Consider the following 22,306-nt stretch of genomic DNA (forward strand, 5'->3'; position numbering starts at 1 on the left):
TTTTTCGCGTCGACTCCGGAAATAATTCTGCTTTCTCTCGAGCCTTCGAGCGGGACGCTGAAGAGAAGCAGGAGTCGCCGTAACGCTCGGGAATGGTAAGTTATTGGCGCTAAAATCTTTCTAACGCTTCAAAGAAGGGTTAGAATTAAAAAGGGCGAAGGGGAACACCGCGGCTGCGGAAACTAAATTGGTCGGGGTGGAAGGCGCATGCGCCACCGCGGCAGGGCGGTGGAGTCGAAATGCGCACGCGCAGCAGGAGGCTCGGCGGGGGAGAATTCCCCGCTCCCTGCTTCGCAATAGGGTGACGTAATGCGAAGCGGCCGTGTTCTGGTGCGCTTGCGCGGGAAGCTTAGCTAGGGGAGCCTTTTTCTAGGCTGCAGCGGCGGGGTGTCGTTTTTCTCCTGCGCCTCCTTCAAGAAGCTTAGCGAGCGCAGTTCCCTCCCTTTCTTAGCCTCTAACAACCGCCCTGTATGGTAGATTAGATGGAAAGAGAGACATTGGCCTAGATCACCCAGTAAACCTGTTTACAACACAGGGGGTTTGAATCCTGGTCTTAAAAGCAGAGAGTCCAGTAGCACCTTTAAGACTAACCAACTATTGCAGCGTAAGCTTTTGAGAGCCACAGCTCTCTTTGTCAGATGCAGGAATCCTATGGAATCCTGGTCTACGCAGACAAAAAAAATTCAGACTTTTTTGAGAATTATGCTGTCCAATGACACCTGACCTTATTTTAATATTAAATGCAACTTTCATGACTTTTAAAAGCATTATTTGGCGTTTTAAAATGATGAATACCTTAGCTTTGTTTGACAAAACTGCAAATATACTCCATGCTAGAGAAGGAGCTGAAAAATGTGGCATGCCATGATATTCAAGGACATGTATCTTACTCTTTGCTATTGCAGAAGTAGAAAAATATGTGTGTTGAAAACGGAAAGAGAAATTATACATTTTGTAGTAAGCAAAAGGTTTGCTATTTGAACTTGCAGTCTTTATGCAGTCACTGTGTGAAGGGCTATCAATAGATTTTATCAGCGCTGTTACCATTATTTACCTAATGTGTCTTATTGTGGACAAAATTAGTCATATATGAATAATAAACATATCCTTAAAATGTTGTGGTTGTCTACAATGCGTGTAGAAATAATAATAAGAATTACTCATCTTTTCTCACCAAGACCCAAGGTTAATTACGCAGTGCATGTGAAATTGGACATTCGCAGAGCAAAATACAATAATGAACAACTGTTAGGACATTCAGTGAGCAGATACAATAAGGTATGGTAGCAGAAAATTTAAAAACACGCATAAAGCCAAACAAAGAGATGAAATCTTTCGGAAACAAAGTGTAACTACTTAACATGACATGTTTATCGATGTGGAATCTACCTAGTAGGAGCATATCCACATCAGCAGACAGTACCCAGTAGAGTAGCGGTACAACTTGATAATCCAAGATTCTGATCATGCCTGAGGGACAGCCGTGCTCACCTGCCGCCGCGGAAATTACCTGTAGTCTTGTGGTACCTGAAAGACCAACAGTTTTATCCCAGCATAAGCTTTCATTCATAGCGTCTGAAGAAGCGGGCCATGCTGGAATAAAATCTTGTTAGTCTTTAAGGTACCACAAGACCTCTGTTTAAAATTCAGAGATCCTAATCTTTAGGAGTCTACTCAAAAGTAAGTCCAGTGTTATTCAGTGGGACTTACTCCTAGGAAAGTGACTTGAGGATTGTGGTCTTGGTGGTGATTTTGGCAGCTATCCCACGCCGGTGTATTTATGTTACACCTGGGTCTTACAACATTGATCTCTTCAGTAGCTTTACAACGTTTATGAATATTTATTTTCTGGGCCTTTTCAAATTATTCAGGTTTTTAGCATTATCACGCACATGCAATGTTGTTCTCTTCAAGCCCAGAAGATAAAATCCTCCTTTGACTCATGACAAATGCTGATAGTTTCTGTTTTCTACCCATCCCTTGCTTTCCCCAGTGGGCACAATCTAAGGTACATTAACTTATACCTCCTATATAATTACTACTAGGTATATCTGAAATTATTGTTTTAATATAACAAAAGTACTTTCAGATTTCAAAACATACCAAACAGTGCCACTTTATATGCTAAATTTAAAAAAAGATTATGTTGTTTATAGTTCACCTTTCTCACTGAGAATCTATAAATCAATACAGTCCACAGCAGGGATATTCAGTAAACAATGCAATAAGAGTATACAAATGTAAATCTGCAGATTTGAAAACAAGCAAAAATCTGATACAGAGATGAAACAGCATAAGCAATTCTAAACCTGACATTAACACAGAAACTACCCAGTATGATCATACTTAAAGCAAGAGGCTGTACATAGTAGTATAGTCAATAGTCCCTATCCTTTCACCAGCACATCCCACCACTTCCTTCCAGTTCAGCCCTCCTGTTTGTGTGAAAAGCTGGGCAAGGGGGAGCTTTCCTGACCTCTTCAGGCAGGCCGTTCCGTAAATCGGTGGCCACCACAGAGAATGCACATTACTGAAATAATGGAAACAATTTTAAGTTTTGTTAACAAACCTTGAATATGTTCCAGTTTTTCCTGACATTCTCGTATTCTGTCCATTGTTTCCAAATGGACCTGTTGTTTCCTGCAGCTGATTTGTGGAAGTCATTGCCATGGACAGGGGCGTATGTCAGATGACAGCAGCGGTCGCAGTCCGGTGGACTGGGCCTTGCATGGTCACTGTTGGTCTTTTTGTACTTCCCTCTGATGCATTTGGTGGGATCAGAAAGTGTCACGTGGGCCACTGATTCTTTGGTTCTCCTTCCATGGCAGACGTGCTGGACTCCAGACTGATGGCGTCAGGCACGGCGAGCCGCTCTGAAGACGAAGAGTCTCTGGCAGGGCAGAAAAGAAGCTCATCACAGGTGTCAGGGGCCATCCCGAAACGGCGCAGTTCATCCAGGTACTGGGTGAGGTTGGGAGGGGGGTTGTTTGTGAAAAAGCAGGCTCTTTTATTATTGATGTGTTTAGACTCTCTTAAGCCTTCCTTTCTAAAGATGTTTTCTGACTGTTTCAGACGTGGGGCCTTTTGAACCTCAGAAGCAACACTAAAATTATTTCCTTCTTCCAGTTTACTTTCATGAAGTCATTTGACACTGGGGCCAAGCAGTTTAATCCACGGCCTCCGAATTTTGGCTAGCCTTGGTAGCCCGCCAAACCTTGTGGTCATTTCAGTTTGGGGTGGTCCTCAGGGAGGAAACTGCCCCAAATGTGCTGGGATTTGGAAAAGCAGCAGGGAAGCGTTGCTCTTTCTGAATGGCTCCAAAGCCCGGTACAAGGGAGCAGATGAACCCCTGTTCCCTGAACTCGCCGTCAAGGCACTCATTGGGTTAAAAGAGACACTGGCCTCTAGTACGCCCTTCCTAGCTCTGGCCATCACTGTGAAGGCAAAAGCTGGACTCTCTGCAGACACACCCACGTGCCTGATAAGCAAAAGAAGGTCGGGTGGTGCGGGCTGGTCTAAAAGCCAGATATGCCCTGCCAAGAGATGTGATCAGGGACCTGAATGATTTTCCCAGACAATGCATGCTTTTCCCACTGGAGCTGCAGACAGACTCCTCTGGGTTAAAACCATATTAATTCCGAATCTCTCTGTCGGTTCCAGGTGACACTTGACATCCAGGTATTGTTGTAGTACCAATGATGGCAATGGAGGGGGTCGCCTCTTGCAATAGGGCTAGTTTATTCTGTCTGTCCTTTTAGGTTCATCAAAAGGAAGAAGTTTGATGATGAACTGGTAGAGAGCAGCCTTGCCAAATCATCCAGCCGGGCCAAGGGCCCTAGCGGGGTGGAACCGGGGCGTTGCTCCGGCAGCGAGCCCTCTTCCAGTGAGAAGAAGAAGGTGAGCCGGGTACAAGGAAGGGCTGAAAGGTGTACGATACTAGTCAGGAGCTGCTATGACGAGTTCATTGCCAGAAATGACACGCCCTGCTGCTGCTGCTGCTGCTGCTGGCTTGTGCGATTAGTGGGGAGAGAGGCAAGTCCCCTCTCGTGGGTTGGTTGGTGCCCGCTTCCCTGCCTTTCCTGATGTGGTTGCACCCACCTACTCTGCTTGCAAGGAAATTTGTTAGCAAGTACTTTGCAGTGTCATTTCCCCCCCCCCAAGAATTTTTTATTAATAGAATTAAAAGCCCAGTAAAAAGGGCAAGAAAATAAAAGAAAGAAGTAAAGAAAAGAGAGTACAAAAAAGAAAAGAGACAGAAATGAGAAAACAAAAAATAATAATACATGTTTCATTTTCCATTTTTCTCTACAACACGTATCATATTTTAACAAATATTATCTTTTTAGTTTTAATATCTCCAAAATTTTCCTTTTCCAATACTGCCCCCCTTCTATTTATTTTTCCCAAATGTATCTTCTTAAAAATCAAAACCACAAACCATCAGTTCATTTTTCCTCGTCTCACCCAGAAAGGCAATAAGGGTTTCCAGTTAACCATCGAAACAGACAATGTTTTATCTCTGATCAGGGCTGTAAGTTTAGCCGTCTCCACTGACTCCGTCGCTTTCCTAGCGCAGTGTCGTTTTTGCCTCCTCTCGTGGCTGTTGCAGCCTTCTGGGTCTGCCTCTCAACCTCTCTGCCGTCACAGGTGTCCAAATCCATCTCTGCACCAGTCACACCGAGCCCAGCGCCCAACCCCAGCCTTGCCAAGCGGATGAAGAAGAGCAAGCAGCCCTTGCAGGTGACCAAGGACTTGGGTCGATGGAAAGCCACGGATGACCTGCTGCTGATCAACGCGGTGCTCCAGGTAGTGGCGCAAGGGCAGGGTGGGAATGCGGAGCAGGGCAGGGAGGACCGATTGGCTACATCTCAGTTTTTCTTTCAAGAAGCTCCGTGATTTTGATGAGGCTCCCAGGCAGTCTGTCCCCCTAGACTGCAGGCCAGCCTAATTCCTTTCTCGGATCTTTTAAAACAAAAGCTGTGGTATTTGGCACCTGCTCAGCATTCCCTTTGAGTACCTCTGCGCCTTTTAAAGCCGTCTCCTTAACCCCGCCAGAGTGCGGCCATCAGTGCTGCCACACCCCAAAGATGAGTCTCTGCAGGTGTCGGGAGGCATCCCAGTGGCATTTGTTACATGCTGGGGAGAAAGTGGGCAAACTCCCCAGGTTGCAGCCCCCTAGTTATGACGTACTCTCTTTCTTTGCCTGCAGACTAATGACCTGACTTCAGTGCACTTGGGGGTGAAGTTCAGCTGCCGCTTTAACCTGCGGGAGATCCAGGAGAGGTGGTATGCTCTGCTCTACGACCCTGTGATCTCCAAGTAAGTCTCGTCTTCCACACACACACAGCTGTGGGTCTCAAAGAGAAAGCAGGGTTTACTTCCAGTGCGTTGTTAGAGTGAAGGAGGCATGTGTGGCCAGGGAAGTCGTGGGCTATAGAGTGAGTTTCCTACGTTTGTTGCAACATTTCTGCTTGGTCGTGGCAGGGAAACGGAGGCAAACGGCTGCCAAGGGATTCTGTACCCCTTACCGTCCCTTCCCTTGCTTTCTCAGTTGCTCTGGGAGGAAGGGTAATTCTCTTGTTTGGCAGTGATGAGAATTCCTTAATAATTCATCTTGGAGGATGCAAAAGATTCCCCCTCCCCAGCAACTCCATAGACGACTCTTCGGGTAACGCGATTCCCCCAGCCCCAGATCCCTCCTCGACAGCAAGGAACAGCGTGCTCTGAGCGGTAACAGCCGGCGTCCGCCGCAGCATTTCTGGCCTGGCAGAACCAAAAGCAGGATAAGCAGGAAAGCAGAATGAAGGGATTTGGTTTTAAGCGCTAGTAAAGTGACAGAGATCACAGATACGTTTTTGATCCCGCACAGTACAGCTGGCTGTTCAGGTTCATACGACATTCTAAGACTTCATTCGTTGTGCTGCCTCCCCAGAGATGGCACAAGAATGTGATGTTCTTTTACAGTCCCTTTGGTTCTCAAGCGAAGATTAGGATTTCTCAATAAAGTTTACACCAAAGACTGGAGTCTTAGCACTTCCACAGGAGCAAATGTTTTCAAACAGAGCAGAGCGGACATGAGTGGATGATGCTCATTTCCTGGTTTGTGAAATGCCTTCTTACTATGCTCGGGCCTCTCCTAGGAAAGCAGCCCCTGAAGTCGAGCTATTTTGGGAATGCTTATTGGGTTTTGACCCAGCCATGACTCTTAACTAAAGGAGGGTGAGAGAAGGTTTTGATTATCATGAGGTGACTCTCGCTGCGTCCCCAGTGGCTTTGTTACGGCATTAGCAAAGCGAGGGCAGCAGCTCTGACGTCACGCTTATGCCATCTCCTCTTTCGGAGGTGATTGTGTTGGGCGGGGAAGTGTCGCTGCCCGCCTTGTTCCTTGCCGATCAGCGTCTTCACCCCTCCCCTCTCTCTGCTTCACCAGGCTGTCCTGCCAGGCCATGCGGCAGCTGCACCCGGAAGCCGTGGCCTCCACCCAGAGCAAAGTGCTGTTCAGCAAAGCGGAGGAGCAGCTGCTGAGCAAAGTGGGATCGGTAAGGCTCCGCATCGCAGGTTTCTTTCCTCCAGCGTGGATTGGCAGGAGGCCGTGCGGCGGCTTTCTTCTTCCCTGTAGCATGTGGATTGGCATGTTTGACAACTGCTCTGAGAAATACCGATTTCCTTGTCATGTGTGGACAGGATGTTTTGTAAAGATGTTATTTAGTAGACCACACACCTCCATTCTGTAAGTTAATTTCATTGCATAGAAAGCTCCCTCCCGTGGCCTTCCCGGAAAACCTGAAGTTGATACCCCGTTCTAGCACTATTTTGACCCCTGGCTTAATATCCATTTCATTAACAGTCTGGGAAGCGCCGGACGGTTCTTCCCTTTTGCCTTAATCTTCTGTCGCTCTTTTCTCAGACCAGCCAGCCCTCTTTGGATGCCTTCCAGGACCTGCTGCACAAACACCCCGAGGTTTTCTACCCGTCACGCACTGCCAAAGTCCTGCAAACGCACTGGCAGCTCATGAAGCAGCACTACCTCCTTGATGACCAGACAGGTCAGGCGCCCCGTCTCTGCTCCCGTTCATGTCCGCAGCCGGGGCTCAGGCCAGAATCCTGAACAGTTATTTGTCCTTTCTGCCCCATTCAGTGCAGCCACTGCCCAAAGGGGACCAGGTGCTAAACTTCTCTGACGCCGAAGACATGATCGACGATAGCAAACTGAAGTAAGTGAGGGAGATGTGTGGAGGACTGCTCACCTGTTGAGAGACCCCGGTGTTGTCAGCTTCATCGGCCTGTTGTGTAGCTTGCTCGCTGGTGAACCTGGTCAGCAGGCCAAGGAGTGGGCTAACGCTCAAGATTATCCTGGGGTGGGCCCATGGCAGAGAGGAGATTTGAGCTCCGATGCTAGTCGCCTGCCTGCTGAGTTGTGCCCCTCCTTTGTTTGGCGTCCCAGAAACCCGGACCCTGTGGGATCCTTATTGCAAGCAGCTCATAATCACGAATGGGTCATCCCACGCTTTCTGTTGCTGAGTGCTGTTGTAGCTCTCACACCACAACCGTGGAACTATCCTAATCCAGCCAGTGCTTGCTAGTGGGGCTGATAATGTATCTGTCAGTTGTCCTGTTCAGAACAGAGAAGGCAACGTAAATGCAGAATTGTTGCTGACGCTGAGAAGGGCCTGTGAACTATTCCAGCTCTGCCTAATGTCCCCTCTCCCCTTCCCCCCGCAGGGATGTACGAGATGAAGTGTTGGAGCATGGTGAGTAGTTAATGCCTCCCTTGCACATGACCCCCCCCACACACACACACACAGAAATCTAGGTGAGAGGCTCTCTGTGATGTGGGCAACCTTCTCCCGGTCCGATTCGGCTACCCAGCAACACATTTCTTAACCCCTGAAAGCCCAAGCACAATCACAGATAGGAGCTGGAATCTGTGTTGGGCGGCTGTTGAAGAGAAGCAGGGCTGAGCTTTGCAGTCTGCGCCTAATTCCAAACTCACAATGTTTTGTTTATGTATTTATTTATTTAAAACATCAGTATCCTGCCTTTCTGCCCTCTTAGGGTGCTCGAGGCAGCAGTTAACAAGGCATTCATTCCACCTTTAAAAACAGTACATATATGTAAAAACAGCAGTTAAAAGAAATGAGGAGGGAGGATCAGTAAGGGTATTCCAGCTGAAACAATAAGGGCACTCCAGAAGGTAACAATAGGAGGGGACAGACAAACCTCCTTGGAGAGGGAGTGCCACCTGTCAGAGGTTGTCATCCATCTAGTAGCAGATGACAGGGACTCCCAAAAGAGGGCCCGAAGAGTATTGTGTAGCAGGTGTGTAAATTAATTTGTATGGAAATAGGTCGTCCTTAAGTTAGGCCGATCCCATGCCGTATAGGGCTTTAAAGGTCAACACCAGCACCTTGGATTGGGCCTGGAAGTAACTTGGAAGCCAGTGCCGATGGAACAAGACTGGAATGAGAGGGCCCCTGTGACCCGTTCCAGCCAGCCCTCTGTTACCCGTTCTGGTTTCTGGACACACTTGAAGGGCGATGCCACACGTGGAACCCGTTGCAGTACTCCAATCTAGATGTTACTACAGTGGCCAAATCTTTTTTATTCACCACCTTGAATGGTGGAAGGCACTCCACCCTATACTGACCTTTCAGTGTGGGGGAACAGCAAGTTACAGTGGGGAAGAGATTCTCAAAAATGGAGGCACGTGTGCTTCTCCTCCAGTTCCGAGCTTTGGTTTGGCTGGGCCTCCGCAAAAGAACCCTGCCTCACGGTGGGACGCCGTTCTCAAGAGCCTGGGCCTTTTATTTTCTTTGGGGCTCCTGCGTGGCACTGTCGGTCACGCACGCAGCCCTCCTTCTTGCAGAACTGACTGTGGCCGACAGGAGACAGAAGCGTGAAATCCGGCAGCTGGAACAAGAGTTGCACAAATGGCAGGTGCTGGTGGACAGCATAACGGGTAAGGAGGCGCACCGGTTGCCTCTTCCGGTGGGAGTGGCCGGGGGAACAGGCAGCTAGCTCTAGGGCCGGAGGCACTGCTTGAGGCTAGCACTGGAGTCGGGCCATGGTTTGAAGCCAATGAGAAAGCCCAGTGTGCTGTGCGCAGAGGTATGCCGCTCTTGGCTTCTTCCGACTTCCAAAGGCCACCTATGTCCAGCCTAATCCATCCTTTCCCCACGCCAGGAATGAGTTCCCCTGACTTTGATAACCAGACATTGGCTGTGCTGCGAGGGAGGATGGTGCGTTACCTCATGCGCTCCAGGGAGGTGAGTCCATTCCTTTGCTCTGGCTCCTTCGTTTCAGGCCTTGCATAATTTCCCATGGTGCACTGAGATCAGAGGCAGGATGCTGAATAGGTTTCATTGATGGCAGTGACTCAGTTTTGAGCGTTCAGCACTGGAGGAAAACTTTTTTAGCATCTATTTGGCGTAACGGCTCCTTTCTGCAAGCCAGTAGGCCAAATGTCTGCCATTCTTCTCAAAGTGCCCGGCTCATTCTAAGCAAAGAATAACAGCATCTGATTTGCATGTATGTGTTGTCACGCGTGTAAGAACTCCACATCTGTCACAAGCAACCAGTATCTCCAGGTGTTCATTGTGTATATGCTTTTGAGGAGGAGAATCTGTCGGAATTATGCCTTACAAAGCCAAAGCGTGCCCGTGTCTTAAAGGAACAGGTTTTGATTTGGGCCATTCTGCTAACGTTACAGGTGGTCCTAATTATCAAATGGCTGTGCCACATCATCTGATTGTGTGGATGTGCAATGCCTTCTGTGGACAAGAGGCTCCCGTTAGGACACAATATGGGAAAACGCCGTGGCTTCCAACTGGCAAAGGTGTCAGACAAGGATGCATATTATCTCCCTATCTGGTCAAACTATGTGCAGAACATATCAAAAAGAAAGCTGGATTAGATTAAGATGAAGGTGGAGTGAAAATTGGTAGAAGAACATTAACAATTTGAGATATGCAGATGACACCACATTACTGGCAGAAAATAGTGAAGCCTTGTAACGATTACTGATGAAGATTAAGGGGGAAAGTGCCAAAGCAGAATTACAGGTGAACATCAAGAAGACAGAAGCAATGACTACCAAGCAACTACATACTTTTAAGGCCGACAGTGAAGAAACTGAAATTGTTAAAAGATCCTCAATCCCTTGACTCAGTCATCAACCAGAAGGGAGACTGCGACCAAGAAACCAGGAGATTGAGATCTGGAAAGGCAGCCATGAAGAAACTAGAAAAGGTCCTTCAAGATTTCCCTCTGGGAACCAAGATCCAGATAATTCATGCTGTAGCATATTCCATTACTATGTATGGATGTGAAAGTTGGACAATGAAGGAAACTAATGGAAAGAAAACGGATTAATTTGAAATGTGGTGCTTGAGGGTACCATGGACAGCTAAAAAAAGAAATAAGCGGGCTGTAGATTAAGTCAAGTCAAGCCTCAATTCTCTCTAGAAGCTAAAATTATGAAACTAAGACTGTCGTACTTTGGTCATATCCTGAGGAGACAAGACTCATTGGAAAAGACAATAATGCTGGGAAAAGCTGAAGGAAAAGAGGAAGGCCCCAAATGAGATGGCTTGATTCAATAAAGGAAGCCACGGCCTTCAATTGGCAAGATCTGAGCAAGGCTGTTAATGATGGCACATTCTGAAGGTGGTTAACCCGTATGTTTGCCCTAAGTTGGAAGTGACTTGATGGCACCTAACAAGACTGCACGTATACTCCTGACATGTCCTGACCTGTGTGTAATGTGACATCTGATGCGAAATTCGGCGTACTGGGAACTCTCTGGCTTTTGCTACTTCTAAAGCGGATCTCCCAGCCTAGCCCCGTATCATACTCCTGCTCCCTGTACTTACCCTTTCCCCCTCTCTCCTGACACCGTTTTGCTTCTTCCCATGAAATGGCAAGCTCATTTTCCTCTTGAGAAATTGCTAAAGAATACCAAATGGACAGATTTGCCTGATTAATTTTGATTGCTGAATTAATTGTGATTGCTGGAGAGCCAGTCTGGTGCAGTGGTTAAGAGGGGCAGGACTCTTAATTCGGAGAGCCAGGATTGATTCCCCAACTCCTCCACTTGAAGCCAGCTGGGTGACCTTGGGCTAGTCACAGCTCTCTCAGAGCTCTCTCAGCCCCACCCACCTCACAGGGTGTTTGTTGTTGTGGGGATAATAATGACATACTTTGTAAACTGCTCTGCGTGGGTATTAAGTTGTCCTGAAGGGTGGTATATAAATCGAAAGTTGTTGTTGTTGTTGTTACTATTGTAATTTTCTGGGAGCAGAATTCTGGTTCCCTCGATTTAACATTGTGAATATTCTTCCTCTTCCAGATCACTCTTGGCAGGGCCACCAAAGACAATCAGATTGATGTGGATCTAGCGTTGGAGGGCCCAGCCTGGAAGATCTCTCGCAAACAAGGTACCCGAGGGTTGATTGCTGCCTCTGAGAGACTGGGGAAAGGTTTGCGGGGCAGACTGTGTGAAAACAGTGATAGAGCTGAAGGAGAAAGAAGACTTCTATTCTCTGTGTAGCAGGGCTTTTTTTCAGCCGGAACGCGGGGGAACGGAGTCCTGGCACCTCTTGAAAATGGTCACATGTCTGGTGGCCCCGCCCCCTGATCTCCAGACAGAGGGGAGTTGAGATCGCCTTTCTCTAGAGAGCATGGGGTGGGGCCACCAGACATGTGACCATTTTTGCTGAGTGCAATTAAATTTTTAAAAACTCCTCCCCTTGTTCCAGCTGACCCAAAGTGTCCCAGAAGCGTGTGTGCACTTTGCGCATGTGGTACCAGGGGAACCACCTCCTGCCAGGAGTTGCCCCCTGTGCTGGCAACCCACTGAGTTCCACCACTTCTTTTCCCGGAAAAAAAGCCCTGCTGTGTAGGGATGTGAAACCACACGGGGGACTGGATTCTCACCCTGGCCCTTGATGCCCGGTACCAGATACTTTGGGTTTTTTGCTGGGAGGATCACAGTGGGATTTTAGGGCTGCGCAAGTGACTTCAAACTGGAGCAGGCAGCTGATATTTCCATTAAGTCCTCAATTCATTTGTTACAGTTCTGTGACCTGCAGTCAGCGTTGTAGTATTAAGAAACACAATCCCAAAACAGTAAAATTGGTTGGCATTTTTCGGCTTCCTACAGTGTTTTAAATGTGGGTAGTCTTTTAAAAAAAAGCCTTTTAACTTTTAGAGTATGACTGTACCCTACCCGCCACTTACTAACTGGCTTTGGCTTCATTGCGGGAGGTATTTCTACGAGCAGCCGCAGCGGCTTCCGCCCGTTCCTCCTTTTGAAGGCCGGTTCTCCCCCCCCCCCCCCGCCTCTTGGCATTTGCAGGCGTCATTAAACTGAAGAACAACGGGGACTTCTTCTTGGCCAACGAAGGCCGACGGCCCATTTATGTCGACGGGCGCCCCGTGCTCTGCGGCAGCAAGTGGAAGCTGAGCAACAACTCGGTGGTGGAGGTGAGTCCTGGGGCTTGGGGGGAAACCGTTTAGCCACGCAAGGGCCAGGAGAGCCACCGGCAGGGGCTGCCTGACGTTGGGTGCCCGCAGTTCACGGCGGCCCCTGCTTCTGATGTTGCACCAACGTTCCTGCTCCTGAAGGAAGAGCGGGCAGGCAAAGGGCTGCTCCGCCCTTCTAATGCTAACTGGGAAGCACAAAAAACTACGGCGAGCAAGATAAGGCTTCAGGTCAGCTTGGGGTGTGGTTAGTTTTTGTGCTTGTGAGGGTGATGTCATAGATCCTCTCAGTGGTGGACGGGCCTCGAGAGGAGATGAAGAAGTGGTCAGAGCAGGAATGCGTTTGGAAAACGAAAAGCTGTGCCCTGCCCCCTCCTCCTCCTCAGATTAACCACCTCTCTGTCCTTCCTTCCCTAGATTGCCAGCCTGCGCTTTGTCTTCCTCATCAACCAGGACCTGATAGCGCTGATCAAGGCCGAGGCTGCCAAAATTGCCCAGCCTTGAGGCCCAGATCAAAACCAAAGGATCAAAGCCTGGGACGCCGGGTGGGTCCTCTGCCCCGCCAGCGGGAGCCTCTCATGCCCTGCGCTGCTGATGCAATTTCCTGCCGCCCACCCTGCCCCTGAGCCGAAACCTCTCGGGGGACGTTTCTCTTTGGGAAAGGAGTGAAGCGACAAGAAGTCTCTCGTCAGCAAAGGCACCTTGCTTGAGGCCCGCTGGGTGTGTAGGAGAGGCCTTGCTGCTTTTGCTGGCTCAGTTCGCCAGGCAGTTGAGCTCGAACACCTGCAGCCGCAAGAGTGACAGGAGATTCCACGGAGGGTTCGGGGAAGGAAAACGGGGAGCGTGCGGACCCAGTCGGCTAATGAAATTGTCATCCATCTCATCTGCTCCGTGGTGCATTCGTGGCCCCTGGCTTCTGTGCTTCACCACTTTCTAGCTCCTGCCAAAAATAATGTTTGCGCGGGAGGGGAATCCTGTGTTGCTGATTTGAAGCAGAGGATCTTCCGAGGATAAGCTGTGTATCTTTCATTGTTTGCTCATTAACATTTTACCTTTCTTCACCGTACCTGAGGGCTATTCTAGAGTTCAGAGCTGAGAGTGAAACTTGAGCAGAGAACAGGAGCTGGTCAGAAAAATGGATGCATCACCTAAGGTAGAAGGCCACCTTGTCCAATGTATATTTAGCTGTGTAAGAGTCTGACCAAAAGAACAACAATGTGTGTAAATGCCAGTGTTTTGATTGCTGTCTGGTTCAAATGTAATGGTTCAAATTTTAGACCAAACCTGAAGAATTTGTCACAGGAGAGCTGCGATACACTGTCCCTGTGCATAAACCTCTTGGGTTGGATCCAACCAGCCTTTCCACTGGTGGGTAAGAGAGGGGGAGGGATCATGGGGCCTGCGTGGACAAAAGCCACGTGGAATGGGAGCTGTACTGAGGAGGAGCATTTTGGCAGGACGGAGCGATAAAGCTGGCCGGATCCAACCTGTTTCCCCCCCTTCTAGAAGTCGACCTCTGCCATCCCCTACTTGGAGGCCATTTGTCACCAGCGCATGTCAGTGACACCGAAAGAATGGGACTGCAACACTTCCCTGGTGCTTCCCCCGTAAGGGTCGTTAAACTTTATCAGGACAAGAAGAAGCCACTAATATTTCTAATTATCTCAAGGCAGGCAGAGTGGTGTAGTGACCAGAGTAGCCTTTGCCCTGGAATTTTCCCAGGGCAAATTCCCACTCAGCGATATAGCTGGCCCACACCCTAAATTAAGAAAATTTGCAGAATTTCAGAAGGCGGGGTGGGGATGTCTTTCAGGCAGTGGCTGTAAAGTGGGTTCAGCCCACACAGACTGGTTGGGGCTGCTTCTGACAGGAAATGAATGGATAGATCTCTGATCCATGAAGGGTTAAATCACCAGCAGTCCTTCTCTCTCGTCATTTTGGAGCTCATCTTTTGTGACTCCCTCCTCCTTGCCCCCCTTTCTAGCAAAGCAAATCCCCCAACAACAGTTAACAGTTTGCAGCTCGCGATCTAAGTCCAAAATGTATGTTTTATAAAAAAGGGTGCCCATCTTTGCCCAGTCCCCTAGCCACAGGGACTAGGGAAAGTCTCTTTCGCCCTGGCTCCCAGCACAGAGGAACCACATGCATAGTGGAGCTTTCGCCCCACACCAAGCCAGTGCCTAACCATCAAGCTTCCTCACGGAAGTTACAGTTGGTGTGGATAGACATAAATATACCTTTTGCATATTTCAAGCGTCTTGAGTTTGCAGTTTTACTCCCCAACCCATACAGGACGGGTCTGGCTTTTGGCAGGAGGGACTTTTGCAGAAATCCCCATTTGCCAGCTTGTGCCCCAAGAAGGCATTTGTTCCATTCCTGTGCAGAGGGCAAGGCTGTGGAGATCCCCTCTTAACCTGACTTCTTGTCCTTCCCTTTTCTCCCAATTTGCAAAGGCCACTGCAGCTCCATTGGGGCTTTCTAGCTCCTCTTAGTCCGCCTTCTCATTTGCAAAATGAGGCCGTGCCCAGGGCTGCCATGTAAGGGACTCTCCCTGATGATTCCAGACCAGAAAAATCCCAGAGCTCAGTAAGTGGGCAAGCAGTACTGGATCATACGCCCGTCCCTTCCTCCTGTGGCCAGCAGGGGGTACTGCAAGCTGAACTTTCCTCCCCAGCATTAATCAGCACCATCTCAAGGTTTGAGGAATCACAGGCCTGAGTCCTGGAAGGTTTGGGTTCTGTCAAGCCTGTCTGGGGTGCTGGATCCACTGGGGAAGAAGTTCGAGGAAGGGAGCTTTTTTCGCTTTGGCTCTGGCTTGGCAGCTGTGTGTGGTTCCCTTGGTCCCTCAGCCGATGATCTGTGGCTGCTGTTTCGGAAATCTCAGGGTCCTTTCTTGGCCCCAGTGTCCACAGCATTCCAGGCCAGGGGGAGCTCTGTCCGGCTGGGGGCGCCCACACCCACGGGACCCTGCTGCAGGCCCCGTTGGGACAGAGTGCCGAGGGTGTGCTGTGAGGACAGAAGGTTGGCGAGAGTCCTGTGTCTACCCGGAGCGGGCTCAACATGGGAGCAGCAGGAGCGTCTGCATGGGGAAAGGACCTGCAGGCTGAAGAGTCCACACGTGGGTGCGTCGGTGTCTGGGAGAAAAGGAAGAGCTGCACGGCTTGGCGCAGAGAGTGGAGGCCTTCGCGCATTTGTTGAACCTGGCTGGAGAGCTCCGCCACCTGCCATGGGTTGTGGAGAAGGACACGAAGGGTAAGCAGTGCGGCCGGTTGCTGCTCCCCCAGCCCGGGCGTACACCCTTGCTCTCTGCACTGCCGCCTTGTGGCTGCCCTAGCACCCTCACCCAGTCCTGACAGCTGGCGACTGAAAACCTCAGCAGGGGAGGGGAGAGCAAGAGGGGGGGGTGCTGGCCCCCCATCAGAGAGAGAAGCCTCTTGCCTCTTGCTCTCGCACAGTTCACTCATAAACACATTAGAGGGTATATTCTCTACCCCTTTTAATTACCCTTGTGGCTTCACTGCACAGAATTATTAACGGTGGTTAAGAGAGGACTGTAGTAAGAGACTGAACATTCTTGGAACTAACTCATACATCTACTCCAATAAAATCCTAGCCCTAACCATTTTAACGGTAGGTGGGACGTTGGTTACGTGTTTGAATTCTCCCATAGGGAAGTATTCTACCCAGTCTTTCCCTGGGTGTTTAATTTTTTACACGCTGGATTTCAGACCCCCCCCCCCCCCAGCTGCAGGACCTCCCAACCCTGTTCTTCATTGGGAAGCTGATCTAGTAGAGTCCTAGAAAAGCTTTGCCTCCTGATGCACCCGTGTATACATTGGATCATGGCCAAAGATCTTACCGCCTGGCGCAGTTTCTCAATTGTGTCGGCCCCTGATAACTCGGGGGGAATGGTGAGCAGGCCGCTGTCTGTAAAAAAAAAAAGAGAGAGAGAGAGAGACAGGCTGGGCTGTGGCTTTCAGACGAAAACACAGTTGCTTCTTGGACGCTGTTACCTCCTCCCACAGACACCCAAGAGAAATGCCATGCAAAACATTTACCCGTGCCAGGTGAAGGGCTGCTGTAGTCTGGGCCGGAGGTGCCAACACGGAAGCTAAAAACAGGCTTGTCAGAACTGGACCCGTCTTCGATGCCATCCACAACCCTTTAAAGAGAGAGCGAGAGAGAGGGGAGGGGGGAAAGAGGCTCTAACAGCTGGGAGGCTGGAACTCTTCAGCCTCGGCCACTGCCAAAGCAGGCAAAGCTGAGTGTGTAAAATCACAATCGCTGCATAACACAGGAAGTTTTGCTGGGGTTGGGGAAGCTTTTGAGGGCCAGCCTGATACAGGCCAGCAGGTTCAGCTTCCCCATGTGAACGAGGGAGAGCCTGCAGTACAGCAGCCAAGAACCCCCCCCCCCCTCTCGTCCCTGCAGCTCAGAACTCAGAATAGGGAGCTCTACAAGAGTAGAAAATGTGGATCAGGGGTCTATGGCAAGTTTTTTTTAAAAAGACAGCAAGAAATCCCAAGTGGAGCTGGGAAAGGTGGTGGGGAGAAGGGGGCGACCTCCTGGCGTCTTTCCTCTCCGCTGCTGCTTACCTGGGGCTGAGGTCTGGAGGGCCACTGCACGGGGCACTGTGTAGCCTCAACGCTGTGGGGCGGGAGGTGGTTTCAGGCTGTGGGTGACGTTGTACGAAGCCTGTGCGTGGAGGGCGATGGCCTTGGCCACCCGAGGAGGAGGAGGGGAGCCAAGGGCTGGAGGGCTCATCCGCCGCCTCTGTGGGGAGGCAGGGAGTCCCGCGGCGGGGAGGGAGTGAGGCAGCTGTCTCTCTCTCTTCCGTTGTGGAGAGCAAGGTGGGGGGTTCTCTGCTGCTCAGCGAGGATGACTCGGCCTACGGGAACAGAGAGCAAGAAATCCACAGTGGGGAAAAACCTGAACTTCATTGCGTTTTAACAGACTTTGTAGTGTCTTTTACTGGCTTTTTGCATTCTGTCATAATAGCCATCTTGGGGACTTGTTTAGTTAAAGGGTGTAGCCTGCAAACAAACTAAATGCGGGAATACCACAGAGGAAACCTGATAGCTTGCCACCACTAGTGCTGCGACTTCCCTTCAGAATCCTACCTTATTGCCCTCCCAGAACTTCCCAGCATTTCAGGAGCGTGGGGAAAAAGGGAAAAAAAAAAAGCCCAATTAGAGAAGCAATGAGGGTTTTCCATTATTCTGTTAATTCCAGAGGGGTAATCACATTTGTCTATTGTAGCAAAATAAAACAGAAGTCCAGTGGACTTCTGTTTGAAATGGTTCTCTTACATATGTTACCCATTCCATTCCCGTTCATTACTACCAATACACAGGTTTTATGTCATTTTGAATTAACGAGACGGGACTTCTAGTGTCCCAAAGCGCTGGAAACCTCCTCTGCCACTCTTTGAGGAAAGTAGCATTTAAGAATGCACAGCAGCTCAGTAAAAACCGGAGCTTCAGCAACTGCAGTCTTCAAAGCCAGGCTGCAGGTGTCCCCTCCAAAAAATCCTCACGTCCTAGACCAGTTTTGTGGAATCCACCCCCCCTGATTCCTTCCAGATCATGGCGAGTAACAGAAAAGTTCAAGAGGCTTTCTTTCTAAGAAGACTGCCGTCTCCTCTGGTGCCGGTGTGTGTGTTTTTTATCCTGCTTTTACAGCATTGCCCTCTACTTTTATCATGCCCTTTTCTGTGTCGTTTATGATATACGTCTGATGCCTTTTTCTTTCCCGTTATTTTTCTAATTTTGTGATCCTATTCTGATTGTCTTGCTTACTGGATATATTATGCTGTGTCTGAGCGTATTGTTTATATCGTATGATCTGCCTCGAATCTCAGCAAGGAAGCCTGCAAGTAAAGTCAATAAATCGGTGTCAGTCTGGTGCAGAATGAATACCCAAGTGTCTCACTGCTGTTGCGGCCCCGGCCCTCAGTGGGGCCTTTGACTTGACATATTTAGATCATGCTTTCTCCACATCTCTTTGAGAAGGTCTCCAAATAAAGTCACAGAAGCATGGTAATAAAACAGTAAAAAACATAAGAGTAAAGATGTGTATTAAAATGAACTAAAACAAGTAGCAAAAGTTCATTTGAGGAAACCTCTTTAAAGGCCTTTGTACGACACAGATGCAGTGACTGCTGCCGTGCCAGCCCCGACCCCACCCCCTTTGCAAATCACGACCCGCCCTGGCAGCAGAGGCCTCAGGCCATATTGCAACTTCCATGCCATGAATCTGGTTCTACATGCCTATAATCATATTTTAAGTTACCGGCGGGGCTCTCTGAGGGATCCATTCCCTTTTGGGGGATGAAAGCCATTGTGAGTGTCTAGACCAGGTGTGTCCAACGTGGGGCCCGTAGGCACTGTGGTGCCCACTGTTTTTAGAACATGGACGGGCCCCGGTGGGGGTTATGCTCAGCAGGGCTTCTGACTGGCTGTGCATATTTTCAAACTGTTGCTTCGGCAGCAGCTGACACCACAATACACAAATTCATCACTGAGTGACTGAAGGTAAGCGGCACATACGCCACAAAATATTATTAAACAGTATGTTCGTTTAAAAATGGAACATGCTATTAGCTTCTGCCTGAAATGTTGAAGGGTTACTATGAGAGTTATTTATAAGCTCCAGGTTAGTAGTGGCCACTGCCACATGTAGGGGGCACCCAAAAAATCTACACACCTTAGGAATTTGTTTCCAGCTTTTTTAGAACACTCCCAGCGTTGCACAAAGGCGCAATCCCAACCTCATCCAACTTCTCTAGATGTCCAGTAATCACTCAGACAATTAATGTGTTTCTGTGTATTTCTGGATTCTGAAAAGTTTGCCCTTCCTTATCTGTGCCTACATCCAAGTAGATGCTTTCTGTATTCACTCAGAAGTCCAGGTGGGTAATCACCAGTAAAGCAACATATAATACTGATTAAGCACATAAGTTGCTTTCTGACATAGCACCCGAGAGTCAACACATCTACAATCTTCACTGCTTATTGAGGGGGGGGAGGTAACTCCGTGGTCTGGCCGCCCACTTACTTGAAAGATGCCGCCCCCACCCAGATTGTAGCTGAGCTCGCAGGGAAGTTCATGACGGAATTTGCTGGCGAATTCTGGGTAGAGCTCCAGGCTGGCCAGGAGGCCCGTGAGGCCGAGGCACTGGAGGTCACAGTAGGTGAGGCCCCGCACATCGGCATTGGCTTGAACCACCTGGTCCTTGGTTGAGATGTGACAACCAATCAGATCCCCCTTACCTGGAAGAAATGGGAGAAAAAGTAAAATGTGGCACTACGAATCCCTTTCCCCTCCTTTCGAGGAGCCGTAGGTGTCTTTGCAACTCCTCTGCCTCCGTTGGTGTGCAAACTTTATCTGATGCAGAGTTCAACATCCTGACACACTCAGCGTTCTTGTGGAAGGAAAGCAAAGGCCAGGACGTGAACCAACAAAAATTAAACGGTTTGGCGTCTCATCAGGAGAGATTCAGGCATCTGTTTAACACTGTCATGGGACTCAAGGGGGCCCACAGCAGATTATTTCCCAGGTTTCTAGACATTTGTGAAAAATAACCATGGAATAGCAGGGACACAGAGACCAAAGCAGACGGCAGGATTTCCAGCAGCCAGGATAAATTATGAAAAATAATAATGAAAATAATAATGAAAACACGTTTACAGAATCATGCTTGTCTTGTAACAATTTGGATTTTGTTCTTTATCAGTTTTGCATGTGTCTGATTAAAGCTTCTGATGCAAGAATCACTGGAGACTTCAATGATTCAGAATTTGCTAGGCCTCAGCTCAGACCCAAGTCATACTCGGGGGTAGGGCTGAAGTGTGCACGATGCATCAGCTTTGGTGAAGGTAGGCAGGTCTGGAGTTGACGGATGCCTGCACAGGAGCCCGCCAGGGAACTGCTCTGAGCCCCATCACGGAATACAGGCGGCACAGAAAGAATCGAACCGTTCGGTGTAACAACTGGTGACCCAAGACAGGGCGGCACGTCCCTAGCAGCTTCCAGAGGCCCCTCCAGCCCCTCCAGTGGGGTCAGGGTGTGCTTTGCAATGCAGAGGCGTAACCACAACCGGCTCTGCATCAGCCACAGACCCGGATGTCTCTTGCTGCATCAGACGGATTTTAACATGTTTTGTTTATTTGACTTCATTTTTACCTCCTTTCTCCCTGACGGGGACCCAACGAGGCCTACATTATTCTCTCTTCCCTTATATCTTCACAACACCCCTATGAGGTAGGTTAGGCTGAGAGTGTGTGACTGGCCTGACACTGTAACATCTGTACCAACGAGATCCAGGACTTAAAAACAGCCTCGCTAGGGCTTAAACTTGGGGCTGGGAAAATTTTGAAACCGATACAGGGCTAGAGAGTGTAAGCTGACCCTCAATTTAAATTAAAAAAAACATGGTAGGGAACTGGTCTACTTGAGAGGTGTAGCCTGGCTAAACAGGAGTCTGTGGATCCCTTCAACAACTAGCAGCCTTTTGTAGCACAAAATGCCTTGGCCTTAAGTAACCAATCAATTATCAAACACAGAATCTGCACCTTTTTTTTTTTACAAGTCTCAAGTTGTTTTAAAAAGACACAAACTTCCAATACTGATGACTGCAATAAAGAAAAGCTGGGCTCCTCGACGGTTCTCTAGAATCAGAATCAAAATAATGATGTGGCCTAAGGCCATCACAATTAAGCAAATAAAACATAAATAAAACATGAACAATAAAACACACAAAAGTGCATTAAAACACATTGCTACATTCGTTACACCAGGATGAAGGAGTCTTGGTAAAGCAACACGGGGCTTTTCTGTGCTGCTCTAGCTTCCCATCTCGGAATCGAGGGAGAGGGGTGGGAAGGAGGTGTTGTGAGGGGGGCACAGAGGGGCGCTGTACCTAGGATGGCGAGCACCGTGCCATCTTTGAGCACCTCCATGGAGCCTGAGCAGACCAGGTAGAGGGCCTGCAGCGCATCCCCCTGCCGGATCAGGTACTCGCCAGGTGTGCAGAAGGAGGTCCGGACGCTGAGCGAAAGCGAGCGCCGGCAGCCCCGGCTGGCCCCCTCAAAGAGCGGCAGCTGCAGCAGCTCCCTGTGCAGGTGGAGGGCTATGTCAGCCCGCAGTTCATCGGGAAGGGTCTGCAGCAACTAGAGAACAGAGGGGCGGGGGGAGAGACAGCTATTAAACTACAAGCATCAATATCGCCAATGACGAAGGTTACATTCAAAGAAGAGATTCTAGAAGGGCCTGCTCTAGGGTCAGAGTAAACACAACGCCACGTGGCAATGAGTGACAGTGAGGAATCGAGAGCAGTTTCTAGGGGTGCGAGACTCTGAATTCAACCCTGATGATCACTCTTTCGTGCCAAACTGGACAGCTTCTTTGATTCCCACGGCTCAGCCATTTGGGAACCGGCTGCACGTTCAGAGACGGATCCCATCGCACAGCTCTGGGTCCAAAAGTGCCTGCAGACCTTCCCTTTCACATGTGGGAGAAGCAAGTGGAAGTAGAACAGCAGCCAGCAAACCTGTCCATGGCTGAGATCTACTTTTAACACCAGGCAGCAGGTTACAGAAAGTCATGTGACACCAGTGTCATATGATCAGGAGAGGAGGAGCCAAAGTTATGACCTCACTAGCGGGAAGAGGAGCTCTGTGCTTCCTATTGGCTGTGATACAAAAGGCTGAGCCAGTGGGAAACACAGAGGGCAACCCAGAGGTTTTGTGGGGAGGGGGGAACCCCTGCAACTGCCTGTGCTAAAAGAAGCCCTACTGGGCCTGCAGAGAGAGAGAGGAGGCCTGGG

General features: G+C 49.3%; 2 protein-coding genes across 2 annotated transcripts in view; one reads left to right on the forward strand and one right to left on the reverse strand.

The window, feature by feature from the left end:
- On the forward strand, positions 1-13,711 carry MCRS1 (microspherule protein 1). Its single transcript, XM_055003324.1, has 14 exons — positions 1-95; positions 2,829-2,958; positions 3,759-3,897; positions 4,648-4,806; positions 5,210-5,319; positions 6,431-6,539; positions 6,908-7,046; positions 7,139-7,214; positions 7,723-7,751; positions 8,867-8,959; positions 9,184-9,266; positions 11,348-11,435; positions 12,356-12,483; positions 12,898-13,711. Exons 2-14 carry the CDS (start codon positions 2,849-2,851, stop codon positions 12,982-12,984), a joined length of 1,350 nt encoding a protein of 449 aa, XP_054859299.1. The 5' UTR covers positions 1-95; positions 2,829-2,848; the 3' UTR covers positions 12,985-13,711.
- Positions 13,712-13,725: 14 nt separating this feature from the next.
- KCNH3 (potassium voltage-gated channel subfamily H member 3) overlaps positions 13,726-22,306 on the reverse strand; it is a 50,631-nt gene continuing 42,050 nt past the window's right edge. The window contains exons 10-15 of the mRNA XM_055003323.1: positions 21,401-21,650; positions 19,537-19,751; positions 17,076-17,368; positions 16,539-16,642; positions 16,340-16,407; positions 13,726-15,701 (exon numbers count right to left, since the gene is read on the reverse strand). Coding sequence (XP_054859298.1) covers positions 15,090-15,701; positions 16,340-16,407; positions 16,539-16,642; positions 17,076-17,368; positions 19,537-19,751; positions 21,401-21,650 — 1,542 coding nt within the window. The 3' untranslated portion in view covers positions 13,726-15,089. The remainder of the gene's footprint in view (positions 15,702-16,339; positions 16,408-16,538; positions 16,643-17,075; positions 17,369-19,536; positions 19,752-21,400; positions 21,651-22,306) is intronic.

The sequence above is a fragment of the Eublepharis macularius genome, chromosome 19 (genome assembly GCF_028583425.1).
Source record: "Eublepharis macularius isolate TG4126 chromosome 19, MPM_Emac_v1.0, whole genome shotgun sequence".
Classification (NCBI taxonomy): Eukaryota; Metazoa; Chordata; class Lepidosauria; order Squamata; family Eublepharidae; genus Eublepharis; species Eublepharis macularius.

Coding starts and splice junctions, on each gene's coding strand:
- MCRS1 (XM_055003324.1), top strand. CDS start 2,849: ATGGCGTCAGGCACGGCGAGCCGCTCTGAAGACGAAGAGTCTCTGGCA. Junction 4,807..5,209: donor TGATCAACGCGGTGCTCCAG/GTAGTGGCGCAA, acceptor CTTTGCCTGCAG/ACTAATGACCTGACTTCAGT. Junction 12,484..12,897: donor GCAACAACTCGGTGGTGGAG/GTGAGTCCTGGG, acceptor TTCCTTCCCTAG/ATTGCCAGCCTGCGCTTTGT.